The sequence below is a fragment of the Scomber japonicus genome, chromosome 3 (genome assembly GCF_027409825.1).
Source record: "Scomber japonicus isolate fScoJap1 chromosome 3, fScoJap1.pri, whole genome shotgun sequence".
NCBI classification, from domain to species: domain Eukaryota; kingdom Metazoa; phylum Chordata; class Actinopteri; order Scombriformes; family Scombridae; genus Scomber; species Scomber japonicus.
Window position 1 is genome coordinate 31,977,842 of NC_070580.1, and position 15,510 is coordinate 31,993,351.

The 15,510-nt window shown below is 38.2% G+C and overlaps 1 protein-coding gene across 1 annotated transcript; it reads right to left on the reverse strand.

The window, feature by feature from the left end:
- Positions 1-308: 308 nt before the first annotated feature.
- Positions 309-13,042, reverse strand: ccndbp1 (cyclin D-type binding-protein 1). The gene is made up of 11 exons (XM_053316034.1): positions 12,900-13,042; positions 11,762-11,821; positions 11,408-11,487; positions 10,961-11,042; positions 9,839-9,935; positions 6,743-6,816; positions 5,216-5,292; positions 4,201-4,460; positions 3,742-3,802; positions 2,529-2,575; positions 309-579 (listed from the first exon to the last, which is right to left on the reverse strand). Exons 1-11 carry the CDS (start codon positions 12,985-12,987, stop codon positions 471-473), a joined length of 1,035 nt encoding a protein of 344 aa, XP_053172009.1. The 5' UTR covers positions 12,988-13,042; the 3' UTR covers positions 309-470.
- Positions 13,043-15,510: the final 2,468 nt, after the last annotated feature.

A 15,510-nucleotide genomic window follows, 5' to 3' on the forward strand; every position in this document is an offset into this window, starting at 1 on the left:
GCTTTCCTCCTGTTCAGTCAGTCTTCACAGAGCGACAACACAAGACCGTTTAAGAGATTTAATTTGTTATTTTAGAGACACGATTCTTCCTTGAGGACATTTTGTGTGTATTTGGCAAACAATCAAAAGTTAAAGTTAAATTACCTGCGTAGACAGATGTGCTGACATGCAGATGTTTACGTAATGATATTAAGTTCCACAGAAGAGTTCATGCTATGACACAAGTTTTATTTGTATTCGTTGCACATGTGTGTGCTTGCAAACACAATGATACATGATAGGAATACACATTTTTGAAAAAACACACACACACTCACCATTCATTCACTGGCACATAAAAGCACACAAAATAAACACTTTTAATAACACACATACACACACACACACACACACACACACACACACACACACACACACACACACACACACACACACACACACACACACACACACACACACACACACACACACTAGCTGTCCTGCTGAATAAGGTCTTTGGCTTTCTGCAGGTTGTGTTCGACCGCTCCTTCTAAGAACTGAACCCAGGTCAGCTCCGATTCCCCACAAACGTGACTGGACCTGCATAAGGGCAAAAGAGGGGGGGGGGGGGGTAATGAAAATGAGAAACAGACAATAATAGATAATACAGATGATTGGATTCAGTTTCCATCTGATCTGATGAGATTTGCTGATAAAGGCCCAAAAACACACTGAAAGCATCTGATGAGCATGTTTAAAATACAAAACATATTTTTTTCAAATGGTCAAACGTGCAGAAAAAGCATTATGAGGTGTATCAAACTGCCTTGAAGCCCCGACTGCGATAGTATGAGCGAGCGAGAAAGAGACTTTTCAATTCAGTTCGAATCAACTCAAAGAGCTTTATTGGCATTAGAAAGTTATGAGAACAGTGTTGCCAAAGCATTAAAATACAGTTTGTTCAAATAAGAGTGATTCAAAGCCTGCTGGGAGAAGACAGCTCTAGTAGGAGAAGATGCTACTGTGTGTCTCCTCTGAAAAGAGGCCAACGCAGAAGTAACTTAGAGCTGCATTCTATCAAAAGGCCACCAGGGGGCGACCGTTTTGGTGTCAAAAGGACTTCCGTCTCAATACAAGTCAATGGAGAATTCACCAACTTCTCACTTGATTTCTAACCTCAGTAAACGTTTTCAAAATGTGTTTATGGTCTCAGTTTAGTTTAAAGCCTTCTTCAATGCAGTATGATGTTCATTTGTGAAATTTTGGCCTCCCTGATTTTATATTTGACGATAAAGGGTATGCATTAGGGCGTGGCTACGTCCTGATTGACAGGTTGATTGACCAATGTCCTCAAGATCATGGCCTCTGCCTCATGCCCATATAAGTAGAATCTGTGTTTTTATTTTTCCCAGCATGCACCGGACATTTTCAAAATGGCGCTGCCTAGATTCGAAACTATTGGCTTCCGAGCAGCAGTCCACAAACCAATGGGTGACGTCACGGATGTTACGACCATTTCTTTTATACAGTCTATGGTCGTAACAGACTGAAAAACAGCTTATTTCTCCAAGCTGTTAAACTAATGAACATGGGCCTGATCCCCTCACTAACACTCACTCACTCTTTATATTGCATATCACACTTTATTTATTGTCCTTACAGATTATCAATGCTTTATTTATATGTCTTAATTTGTTTTTAATTGTCTTAAATTCTTTTATGCCTCAGGGAGTGCTATCTAAATTTCATTATGAACCTCAATACAATAACAATAAAGCTACTACTTTGCCTGCAGGATCAGCATCAGCATCAGATGACGCACGTCAAACAAAGCATGTAATTTATTGCTTTCGGTGTGTTTCAGCCTTCAGGTGGAAAGGATATGATTCATTAGATTTACAGACACGCCACCCTTCATTTTTCTACTTCCACAGAAAACATCTCAAACACATCAAACTACTTCCATTGGAAAGAGTATTTCTTCATGATTTATCCCGCACCCATTCCAGTTAAGGTGTGGGTGACACATCCGATATACCTGATGTATTGTGGCGTGACTATATTGCGAAAATAGCGTGCAAACTTTCTTTTTTCTTCCTGCTCGACAAACATCCACCCAGATCACTCTCCTATTATAAAAACGTTATTATAACAGTACTTAGGGCTGGGCAGTAAATCAACATTATATTGATATCATGATATTTTATAGATATCATCTTAGATTTTGAATATCATAACATGGTGATATGGAATAAGTGTCTTTTCCTGTTTTTTAAAGGCTGCATTACAGTAAAAATGTGATTTTCTGAGTTTAACAGTTCTATTATCCGCCTTTATCCACTTAGTCATTACATCCATATTACTGATGATTATTTATCAAAAAGCACTGATAGTTATCCCTACAATAATCTAATCCATGTGCTCCTGCATGTTGTAACTCTTTAACGAAAAACTGGATGAAAGTTCTTCAAAATGTCAAAGAACTATTTTTGTATTTTGTATTAGCTTTGGTAGTTTTGGTTTAAAAACTGTGAGTGAATCGCTCTTACCGGATGATCCCCAGAACTTTCTTTAACAGTACTGCCAATTTAGACACCTGTAGAAAGATGAAAAAGCACACATATATTAGTTGTTGTTGTATTTAAGTACAAAAGCTGAGACAGAAACGGGAAACCATAAACAAATAATTTAAAATATGCAACAAAACAACTCAAAAGTCTTTCTGAAATGCTGTTTTCATGCAAGTATAAGTGAGATCTCTTATAATGCTCCTTTTTAAATGTGCCTCCTGTTTGTGCTCATACAGATAAAGGTACATTACGTAATTAGGATGCAAAAAAAAGAAGGTAACTGTATTCTGCTACAGTCTGATTACAGGCACATTTAGTAAAAATGGGGATTACTTAGCAGGATTACAATTTTGAAACACATTTAACCCTCCTGTTGTCCTCAGGTCAAGGAAGAAAAGAAGGAGGGAAAGAAGGAAGGGAGGAGGAAGGGAAGACAGAAGGAAGGAAGGGAGGCAAGAAGGAAGGAATGAGGAAGGAAGGACGGACGGATGGACGGACGGATGGACGGACGGATGGACGGACGGAAGGAGGGAAGGAGGATGGAAGGGAGTAAGGAGGGAGGGATGGAGGAAAAGAGGAAGGAAGGAAGGAGAGAAGGAAGGGATGAAGGAAAGGAGGAGGTGAGGAAGGAAGGAAGGAAGGAAAGGAGGAGGTGAGGAAGGAAGGAAGGAAGGAAAGGAGTAAGGAGGGAGGGATGGAGGAACCCTGGTTACTCACAAGAGCAGCTGGCACAATAATTATCAGCTTATCGCACAATAACTTAATTATCAGCATCATCATGTCTATATATCGACTTATCTATGATACGTGGACATGACCGTGATAATTTTTTTTACCTCAGTATTGCCACACTTCACATTAGCAACAAAGAGAAGTCGTTATAACAGCAATCTGTGACAGTGAGTGAGTGAGAAGAGATTAACAGCCCTAATTAATATATAAACATCAGCGTTTTAGATTACTATGTCTTCTTCTTCTTACACTATTTTTTGTTGTTGTCTTTTAAGGGGAAACGATATTTTTTTCGTTTTTTCTAATGTATGAAAGTGCATAATGAAAAATAACTAAAATAATAATAATAATAATAATAGTAGTAATAGTAAAACCATTTAAACAGACAAAAGGCACATGTTGGAAATGTGTGTGTGTTTGTGTAGGTGTGTGTGTGTGTGTGTGTGTGTGTGTGTCTTACGTTGCTCTCTACTCCGCTGTAGTCCATGGGCGGGTAGAGACAGAGCGCCAGATCATCAACACTGACGAGAAAAGACGAAGAGAGAATAATTTGTTATCCTGACTTTTTCAAACTTATTGTGTGTGTGTGTGTGTGTGTGTGTGTGTGTTTGTGTGTGTGTGTGTACATGTGTAGGTGTGTATTTGCATATGTATGTGTGTGTATTTGTGTGTATTATGTGTGTTAGTGTGCGTGTATGAATGTATTTGTGTATTTGTACGTGTGTGTATATGTGTGTATGTATGTATTTGTATATGTGTGTGCGTGTGCATGCGTATGTGTGTGTATGTGTGCATGTATGTATATGTGTGTGTGTGTGTGTGTGTGTGTGTGTGTGTGTGTGTGTGTGTGTGTGTGTGTGTGTGCGTGTGTGTGTGTGTGTGCGTGTGTGTATGTGTGCGTGTGTGTATGTGTGCGTACCCAGGGCTAATATCCTTGCTGATGTCAGCCAGGTCGTCCAGCTGGGCCACATTTTGAGACGTTGTGACGTCACCGTTCGCTCTGACGGCCGACGTCAGCTTCCTGAGGCACGCTGCCGACGCCTTCATCAGCCCCTGACACGGACCAATCACGCGCCGGTCCTTCTCCGACCAATACGTGTCTTGGTTGCCACGAGGCTCCTCTCCATCCTCGTCATCGTCGAGGATGTCGTTGAACGGATCCTGAGGCTCAGATAACGCCTGAGTGGAGGTGAAAGAAGAGTTCATGTGAAAATCTGTAATACGGTTGCCACTGACGATAAATGACATCATCGAAGCTCAGAGCAGCAGAGCGCTACGTGTGACATCACTGCAGCATTTCCTATTTTTTTACACTTTTACTTCACAAACATCTAGACACCAAAGAAAAAAAACATACCAACAACCAAGAATAAATTAGAAAAAATAATAATAATAATAAAAAATAAAAATAATGAAAAAAATAAAATAAATAAAATAAATAAAAATAATAATAAAAAATAAAATAAAATAAAATAAATTAAAAATAATAATAATAATAATAAGATAAAATAAAAAAAATAAAAAAAATAAGTAAATAAATAAATCAATCAATTAAAAAAAAGAAAAGAAAAAGTGGATAAGCAGCATTTCCTATTAATCATATAGAGTGTGGCGGCCCACCATGGTCTAATTTGTAGTTTAGTTATTTGAAGAAACACAACACAAACTTTAAACAATGTAGAAAAAGATATTTACAGTATTTCATATGTTTTTCAGTAAATAACTAGTTGAACTTGTTTCAGAGCTGAAATATGGACCCCACCACCTCTTTTAATAAAAAAATATATAATAATATATATTTTTTATTTTATTCTCATCATCTCCTTACTGTACTTCATTGTCTTCCACTTTCATCTTGTTATCATCATTATCATATCTGGAGTTGGAAAAAAACCACTCCAGCCTTTAATGGAGAACTGACAGCCTGTTTGTACCTGTTCTATTTCCTCTATGGCGTCCTTCACGACTCCGATCTGCTCGGCCAGAACTACCAACACTGCTGCTTTATTATCTGTGGAACACAAATACAAGATGATACGAGATCAATAAAGCTTCAATCATTCAAATCTTACAAAACTCAAAGACAAACGAACAGAAATATGGTCTCAAAGAAGTCCCACATTCATCGAATCCTCTTAGAAATAACAGCTGATCACAAACCAGGAAGCACGAAGCTCTCCACATTTCACTGTCATACTTTTATCATCTGGATTCAGCAGCAGTGATGAGTCACATCAGACTCTAAATATTAATGATTAAATTGAAACGACTCAAACTATAAAAGTGAAATGAAGAGTGTGAAGAGCTGCAGCTAACCATTATTTTCATTAATCATTAAACTGTTATACTGGCATTATTTTTCTATAAATGCAAATATTACTACTGAAACTACGGACACTTCTACATCTATAGCTGATATAACTTTAAAATACAGTAAAAGAGCAGGATTAACTAAAATTTGACAGCATTTTAATGTATGTTAGAGGGAGAAACAGATCATTTAACATGTCTATTTCTATTTTATATATAACTTTAGGCCTCATGGTAGCTGTTATGTCTTTTATTTATTCTTCTGTACAGCACTTTGGTCCACTGTGGTTGTTTTAACCTTTGTATCGTTCTCCCGGGTCAAATTGACCCCATCTGTTTTGACTGTCCCTTCCTTCCTTCATTCCGTCCGTCCTTCTTTCCTTCCTTCCGTCCGTCCTTCCTTCCTTCCTCCTTTCCTTCCTCCCTCCCTCCCTCCCTCCCTCCTACCTTCCTTCTTTCCTTCCTCCCTCCTTCCTTGCTTCCTTTCTTCCTTCCTCCCTCCCTCCTACCTTCCTTCTTTCCTCCGTCCTTCCCTCTTTCCTTCCTTCCGTCTTTGCTTCCTCCCTCGCTCCTTTCCTTCCTTCCTTCCCTCTTTCCTTCCTCCCTCCTAACTTCCTTCCTCCCTCCTACCTTCCTTCCTCCCTCCTTCCTTCCTTCCTCCCTCCCTCCTACCTTCCTTCTTTCCTCCGCCCTTCCCTCTTTCCTTCCTTCCGTCTTTGCTTCCTCCCTCGCTCCTTTCCTTCCTTCCTTCCTCCCCTCTTTCCTTCCTCCCTCCTTTCCTCCATTCCTTCCCTCTTTCCTTCCTTCCCCCTTTCTTTCCTTCCTCCCTTCCATCCTTCCTTCCATTTAAAGTGCTTATTGGATTGGATGTCACTGTAGATGTTTCTGCTTATACTACAGTATATTTAAACCTTCACTGACCACAAAGCCCCAAATATCATCTTATTGTGTAGACCTGAACCTGCAGATTCACCGGCAGAAAGATTCAAACATGAAGCAGCAGCTTAATACAGCTCTGATACAGCAGAAAGTGATTTTTTTAAGACTATCATGCTATAAACACAGCTACTCCCCTGCTGTGAGGCAGTTAGTGGGAACGCCTGTGCTCATCGCTGTACCCCTCCGACCCTCCGATCATTTACAGAACTAACCTCGTGGCAACTGCTCGAACTGGTCGCAGGCTGACCACACACCTCCTGTTGATGTCAGTTGCTCCTGAGTCAGACTGGAGGAGAGGAGGAAGAGAGAGGAAGAGGAGGAAGAGAGAGGAAGAGGAGGAAGAGAAATTAGGAATATATTCCAAACATACTGTTGTTATTTTGCTGAAAACTGAAATATACGACTCATTCTGTACAGCTAAAATCTGAAGATGTAAAGTTTAAAGCTGTTTGTGAATGAGCAGTGAAAAGTGTATGTGTGATAGCGTTACCATGACAACATATGAAAGGTAATTACTTTATTAATAGTTATTATAAATGATTAAATACCAGGGCTAAGAGGATAAAATCATGTTGAATCATGTTTTCACAGCAGTAATGAACTAATAATTGACTATAATTAATGATAATAGACTCACACTAGGCCATCGTACCGTGCCCAAACAAGTTTGCCCCCTAAAGTCTGAGTTATTTGGCTAGTGTGAGTGCAAGTGTACTGTGCTTCAGCATGATACACTTCCCTGACACGGTACGCTTGGAAGAGGTGTGCTTGAGAATAGTACACTTGGTCACGCATGCGCACTAGCTATTAATATTTTTCCCGAAAATAAGACATTTTAAATCCCGGGAAAAGGAGACAATTTTCCAGGGAATCGATGGTTTTTAAAAGGTAACACTAGCTGAGTCCTGGTTATTTAAAACAGCACTAAATGCAACAAGGAGACATTATGGGTTCCCAATCCAACCATTATTAGTGTATTATTTTATCATTATTAAGGCAAAAGAACTCAATTCATTTCCATTGACATTATAATGAATAGGCTATAGGCTTAATATTAGTTTGCATCCAGCGTGCGGCGTGGACTTCATTACATCTGCTGCACCGCTGTTACCACAGTTTTGAAATGCTAAGTTTATTGTCTGTGACTGTGACCCTCATAAAAGTAATATTTTACAAATCTGCATTATATAAACTAACGACATTCATTAAAGTAAGTCATTTGGCGACCTCTAAGTAAAGAGTTGAATCAGTACGTCTTAGCCTTTTTTACACAAGTATCTAGTACTGCATACTACACAGGCATGACTCAGAAGAACAAGCTTGCACTTTTTAATCATATTGCGTTGTGTTAATTGATCGGCTGTGCTGTGTTTTACTGGCGGACAGCACGCGAACACACACCTGTGCATGTTTTATGAGAGTAAACTGTCTATATGTTTTTGCACAACATATGTGTCGGAGGCAACATTGCTTGGGTTTGAGATAATGTGAGTGCGGGCCAGCGGGGGACAGGGGAGGGAACAACTGGCCCTAGTGTGAGTTCGCCCTAACTGAAACTTCAGGTGCTATGACAAAGCTAATGTGAGTGTGTGTTCAATGGATGTATCCACCAAAATTTACTGTAATATGTTAAATATGTATCTTCCTTCCTGAAAACCTGATGGCAGCAGAGAGTGTGTTGATATCTTTAAAAGCAAATTTAAAACCCACCTTTTTTAAATCTGGGTTTTAATTGAACTTTATTTCTTTTATTTATTTGTTTTAGCCTATTTTACTACTTTGGTCTAGCGTTTTTATTCTACTCTTATTTTCAAATGTATGACTCTTTTTCCTTTTTTTTAACGTCTCTGCAACTTGTTGATTTGAGTGGAACAAAAGTTTCAAATTTGTGCTGAGGGGTAAGAGGGTAGATATGGATCTACAAAAGCCACAAGTTTGTGGTTTCTCAACTAGCCTCTTCCGGTCCGCAAATGTCATGATAGCTTTGAGTTGTCACCTAACCCCTCAACTGAAATCACTCACACACATCCCAAACCACCACTGCACATCACACATTTAAATTGAAAGCGTATCTGAAAGTGTCAGTCACATTTTTATGGAAATATTGTTTTCATGCATTCAGCCTTCTACACAGAGTGTTTGTTTCTGAAGCAATATCTAAGTTGTTTATTCACCAGCTGTCTCAAACAGTATCAGCAAAGAAAGCATCGTAGACGTGGAGGCGTTGGTGAGGAAAGTGGAGTAGAAGATCGAGAGTTGTTCCCAGCAGGATGTGGAGCTTCACATTGAGAGGGTGGGCATACTTTTCAGTTCAGCCATCAAACGCACACACACACACACACAGTCTCCTCTACACACCTAAATAATTGTTCACACATGTCTTAGCATGTAAGTATGTAAACGTCCACTAACAGTAATGCACTAAGCACTGACATTAATAAAACACACCGGTGTGCTTTATTATGCAAGTCAGAAGGGTAGCGTACTCTCATTTTACTTTCTAATGTATTTTTTAGGATAAACCCCACAAATCCCATCATGTAACACTACATAACAACAGAGGAGGGACAGGATACAACAAGAAGCATCAAACAAAACAAACAAATAAAACATACAATCACTGAAAGTATTACAACCCCATTAACAGATGAACAGTGGATTGTTTCAGTAACTAGTATTAGAGATGTAAGCAATCTTTCACACCTTACATGGCTGTCAGTTGTTTATGTGGTAACTGGTGCATCATATTTAAGGCGTTCAATATAGAGCTTATATACAGTGTATCTTATTTTCTTCATTGTTTTTCTCTTCATACTTCATCTACTTTTTATGTCTGGTTTTACTTCATCACATCTCCTCTTAGTTGTTTTATTATTCTATTCTCTTATTATCTTCCTTTTAATACCCCACCTTACACTTCTGGCTTTACTCAGTTTATTTTATTTCATCATTTATCTATTCTCTTATTATCTTCTTATTTTATTTTATTTGGCTATTTTGAATTTTTATTTCCTCATCGCAGATTCATGAGAGTTATGATGGCGTTTCCTCACTTCTTGTTTTTATTGAGTCATTATTTATGACATGGTTATTCGATCGGGACGGAGTGGAGTGGAGTGTGTGTGTGTGTGTGTGTGTGTGAGTGTGTGTTACATCACCATGCATGATAAGTGTGATACAAATAAAGTCAGATTGATTGACTGATTATATTCACTCTTATTTTCACTGTGTTGGTGTGATTGTCTGTGTGTGTGAGTTTGTGTGTGTGCAGGGAGTGTGTGTGTGCGTGTGTGTGTGTGTGTGCTAACCTCTGCAGCGGTGTGCTCAGTATGACCTCCACCAGCTGTGCGACCCCCTCCAAAACCTCGACGGTGGCATCTCTGACCTGTCTACGCAGACTGACACCTGAGACGACAGAAAACCAGGAGAGACGAGCTGAAAGTCGAGACACTGAGAAAGTTTATATCTAATCACAAAATCTAAAAAACAACTAAAGACAACAATCTAGGCGTGTCCTTCAATCAGTCAATCAAACTGTATAGAGCACCTTTTTATACGGGTTAGTAGAGTTTAACTGATTGATTAGCTGATAATAAGACGGAAGGAATGTAAGCAAAAGAAAACAGAGGAAGAATGAAAATAGAAAACAATTAGAATAATCATGTTGGTTTAACTTTGCATGAATGCTTATAAGTATGCACCTGACAGAACAGCTTTTTATCTTCCATTACTTCTAAAAATACTAAACTATCAAACTAAACTATAATCCATTGACAGGAATCAGACTGAGGCTTTCATTTATGGCGCTTTTCCACTACACAGTTCCAGCACTACTCGGCTCGACTCGACTCGGTTCCAGGAACGACCTTTTCCATTACAAAAAGGTACCTACTCAACGTGGACGGGGTCGTCATAGCAACTGCTCCATGAAACTGCCGTGACTTCGTTTCATACGCGACACAAACACATAAACAATGGAGGACATGGAGGTGATGGTGTACTTGCTGCTGTATGAGGCTTTCTGTCACACAAAGCAAGAACATTGAGCCGTATGGTTGTAACGCTGTCGCCGGTATTTAAAAATGTCGGGTTTGATTCTTGTGTGGGACGGCTCATGACTCTTCCAGCGACAACTCATCTGACCAATCAGTGGCCGGCAGTCTGTTGACGTCACATTTAGTATCGGCTAGGCTCGCTTGGAACCTCAGCAGAGCAGGTACTAAAAAAGTACCAGGTACCAGCTACTATCCCTAGTGGAAACGCAAAAAACAACGAGTTGAGCCGAGTCGAGTCAAGTCGTGCTGGAACTGTGTAGTGGAAAAGCGCCATTAGAGAAAGGCAGCAGCAAAAGAAGAGAACTATATGAGAAATTATGAATGAATAAGAATAAAGTAGGATTTCAGAGAGGTGATGTGAGGATGTGATGTTACCTTGGCTCTTAGGTAGCCAGTAATACACTGTAGAAAGAGTCAGGACGCTCTTCATGATGGACTCCGTCAACTTCTCTCCATCCTGCAGAAGGTCGAAGAAAGAGAGACAAAAAAACCCACCAAAGAAATATTTTGGTAATTAAAGAGACAATTCAATAGCTTAAGAAACATTAACACGATTTGTTTAAAGCAGCTATAATCGATATTTTTATAGAGTATCAAATGACAGTGTGTGATTTCAGAGAAGCTGCTGGTAGTGTTGTACCTATTTTTGTACCTTATTTCTTATCTACCTCTTTAAGAATCCCTGTATTTGCTGTTTTGTGATTGCTATAGTCTATCTCTCTATCTATCCCTCTGTCCTAAGCTGGCTTTTAACATGTTGCTTAAATTCATGTGTCTTGGATCAAAAAAGCGACATTACGATTAAAATAATAATAATCTGACCTGTTGTGATGGCAGCGGCGGTTTGGAGAAGGCCAGGCTGAGTTTCGTGGCTTCCTGAGACACCGCCTTCACTGCCTGGTCTGAGGACAGAGGACACAGTCAATTAAACATTAAAAACATCTCATTAAATGGCTTCTTCCAGTGTGGAGCCTTTCGGAACAAGATTAAATCAAAATGAATGTTAATAAAATTGTTCCAACTTACACTGATGGCCAAATACTTACCATACACTCTCATAACTGAAAGCTGCTAATGCTTTATAAAGCTTTATAACTATTTATACTATGCACAAAATGGAAAAAAGCAGCAAGAGGAGGAGGATGATGATGAAGATGATGGTACATTATACTCAACTCAGAGTGTCCCAGAAGTTGGAGAGGTTAAACGCTCCGTCCGACTCATTGGACTCTCCATCTGTGATAGAAAACAAGCATCAGGTTAAACTAATATTCCCTCTTTTAGTTTAAATTCATGGACAAAAAAAGAGGACCAGACCAAATTAAACCAGGTATAGATCAAAACCCACTATACTACAGCTTGTCAGATCTGAACTAGATTACCAAGGAGACTCCAGCGACTCATTAAAACATGGATTAAAATTTGTGAAAACTAAACAAAACTTTTAAAAGGTTTAATTGAAACTTTAGCAAATCTTTATCATTAACCCAGCACACAGTTTCAGGTGTAATTATGTGTGTTTTATTGAGTTTCTTATAAAAGCAAATTGAGTATAAACGTGTTTATAAATGAATATCTACTGGTGCATTGAAATAAACCAATCTTTAATAGAAAAGTGTTTTTCCCAACATGACATCCCCGAAATAGACTAGAACTTTGTACGGTATTTATATTATTTATTATTTTTTTAATCGGTAGTTGTTGGAAATGGAAAACGAGAACGTTTTTCTTTTTTGTCGAGTTATCCGGAGAGGTATTGTGTATCATTGACGGTAAAAAAAACAACAACAATAAATTAAAATTTTTTTTTTTACTTTTAACCTCTCCAGATGGTTTACTTTAGCACTTAAGTAGATTTCAGAGCCTTTAATTTCTTACTTTTACTTGAGTGAAGGAGTTGAATCAGTACTTCTACTTTTAGCTTACTCTTTTTTTTTTACACAAGTATCTGTACTTTTTACTTTAATACATAATGTGAGAACTTTTGCCACCTATGTAAATACATTTATCGTCCCTAAAACAGTCTGAACATCATGTCAGTGTTTACATCTCTGCAGATTAACTAATAAACTAACATGTGAGTGTTTATGTTGCAGAAATTTAAAGTAAAATAAAGTAAAATATGACAACATGCAACCCGTTAATAAAACAAACCACTTTAAATACACTGCCTATATAATTACAAATATAAAAAATAATCATTAAACTTTAGTTAATGTTCATTTTTAGCAGGTTTAGCTTCAGGCTAGTGTTAGCAGCATTAGCTCCTGGTTCACTATTTCCCCTTCAACGCTGCTAATGTGAGATATTTTACCTCTGACTCGGTCTCTGATACACTGGATGGAGTTCAGCAGGTTTCTTAGAGGCACACAAACATTTCCTTCACTGTTGTCTGCACTCATGTCACCAAAAGTTGTCAGAAAGCTCAGTTACATGCGTGTTGTGGAACTAAAAGGACCGGAAGTTGGACTGGGGACAATTATAAAGGAGGCACCAGGGGAGAAATAACTAGGGACACATTGAAAAATGGTTTTAGTGACATCTAGTGGTGAAATGTAAGTGCTGCAAGTAAAATGTGTTAATTATATATCAAATTTAAAATGAAGAACACGATTTAAACATTTAATGACTTCTTACACTAAATGTTTAATTTATATATTAATTTTAATATCTGTATTTTTTGCAACTCAAACAGACACTGAAACTATAAAACATCTTAGTTTTTCTCTTGTAGATTAACCAGGACCATTTTAGGAGGCTTTTCAATACTGGATAACCTATAATGTGGCTTAATCTTTAATAAAACACCTATAATTAAACTAATGACTACACAGCATTAAACATGATCACAAAGACTGAAACTGAATAACAAAAGACTCATTTCGTTTTTATGAACACAACAAGAAGCTACTTCAAATGAAACTGTCCATTAAACCAGCTCTGACTGATTTATTTGTACACTTGAAGGCAGCAGAAACAAGTTGTAAACATATCACACACACATCATCACACTTTAAGTTAATTTATATGAAACTTGTCAGCAAACAGTTGCTTTTTTTGACATCCAGCATTTATAGAGCAGCATTATCAATCATTTGGAGTCATGTTTCTGCCACCTGGCTAATATAAGTCCAATATTCACTCTCTTTTAGCTCTGTTTTTGGTCTCTAGGAACTCCTGAAGGAAATATCTGGCTCTTTAGCTGCTAAATGCTCCACTATGATCACCAGCTATAGTCCACAGCTAACTAAATAATGAGCTGAAACTCACAATAAAGCTCCATAAAGCCATGAAAAGCTGCAGAGTCGCTGATAAATCTCTGTAGGTTCACTATGGTTCTCACATTAGACAAAGACATTTTAAACATCATTATTATAAAAAAAATATTGATTATAGGAGCTTTAACTGTCAATCTGTCTCCAGGTACACAGTGATTGAATAAAAGCAGCAGATTGTATTGAATGTGCTATTCCTGTTTTAGACCACAGGGTGTCACTGCTGAGCTTCCCAAGGGTGCTACTAACCTGTTAGTGTCACTCTCCAGTAGAATTTGCTTACTGGACTTTTTACTCTAAGCAGTTGACTTGCTGGTTTTCAGGGTACTTACGGTGTCAGGTCTCACCGGCCACCATGAACATGATACGACCCACACGAAGCAGCTTGACTGCCTCTTTTAAATAGAAACTCCTTTTATTCTTCCTTTCAGAGACCTTTTCACCTACATGCGAAACTCAAAGACTACAGTAACTTTTAATGTCAAAGTAAATATGTTTAATTCAGTGGAAAACATGAAAACACTACAGAATGTGGCTTTAGAGTTTTTCTGAATCCTAATGATAACTAGAAGGATCCTAAAGTTGTTAAACCTGATGTAACATTTTGATAAACTAAGACAGATCAAACCAAACTGCACATGATACTAATAACTACTTCTACTTCTTTTTAAAATCAATTTAGACACTGCCTTTTTATCCTTTTATATCAGTTCTTCCTTTATTTACAACTTCATCATTCTTCTCAGTGGTTTAATGTGTTTCCTTCACTTTTCTCCTCTGCACACTTTCAATCACACTCCTCCTCACTGTCACACTAATCTCTTCCAGGAGTCAAACGTGGGATGTGTCCCTCAGACAAAAAGGGAAAGACAGAGATAGAGGTGTAAAGAGGAGGAAGTAAGGAAGAAGGGGATGTGATGATGATGAAGAAGGAGGAGCTGCACACGAGCCGAAGATGAAGGTGAAACAGCTTCTTCCTGAGAGAGACTCTGCTCTGGAGTCAACTTCATCATTATGTCCGAGTGTCTTTCCCAACATGAGATCACTGTCTCACCTTCACTGCATTAGTTGAAATCTTTATCATGAGGATCTGATTTGGATATTGTTGTTGCTCTAATACTTTTTATTGTGTTATTTGGTTTAGTTTTGGGTTTTAATAATGGTTACACCCTCTTGACCGTCTGCCTATGCCTCCTTGGAGAGTTCACTCTTTAAAGATGAATTTAACACCCCTGGGGGAAAAAAACATTGTCTTTGCTGACCTCCAGTGGTTTAATCTCACACATTGCTGCACTGATGTACAGAAAGGTGGGAAGTTCACAAGTTTAGCAGGAGTCAAATAGGTTGACACATTACTATATTAATTTAATTTGCCTTAAAATATCTCTCCCCTCAACCCAACACCGTACACACACTGCCGGAAGAGCTTACTCTTTCTAATCATGGTGTTATCTCTAATGTCCAGATTCACCAGATTTAGACGTTATCCTCAGTATTAAAAGTAATTCAGGTGATTATTTGTCTATTTATAGCCACAGTGAAAAGAGGAAATGCTTGTGGCCAAAGCATCGGCGTATTTTCATGATGCAAATGTGGCAAAATATGAACATACATGTGCTAAAAAATGTGCTGTAGATTTATTATAACATT

Excerpts from the sequence above, each read along its gene's own strand:
- ccndbp1 (XM_053316034.1), bottom strand. The coding sequence starts at position 12,987 with ATGAGTGCAGACAACAGTGAAGGAAATGTTTGTGTGCCTCTAAGAAAC. Across the intron at positions 11,488-11,761 it reads CAACTTCTGGGACACTCTGA|ACCAGGCAGTGAAGGCGGTG; the intron begins GTTGAGTATAAT and ends CTCTGTCCTCAG. Across the intron at positions 4,461-5,215 it reads CCATAGAGGAAATAGAACAG|GCGTTATCTGAGCCTCAGGA; the intron begins GTACAAACAGGC and ends ACCTCCACTCAG.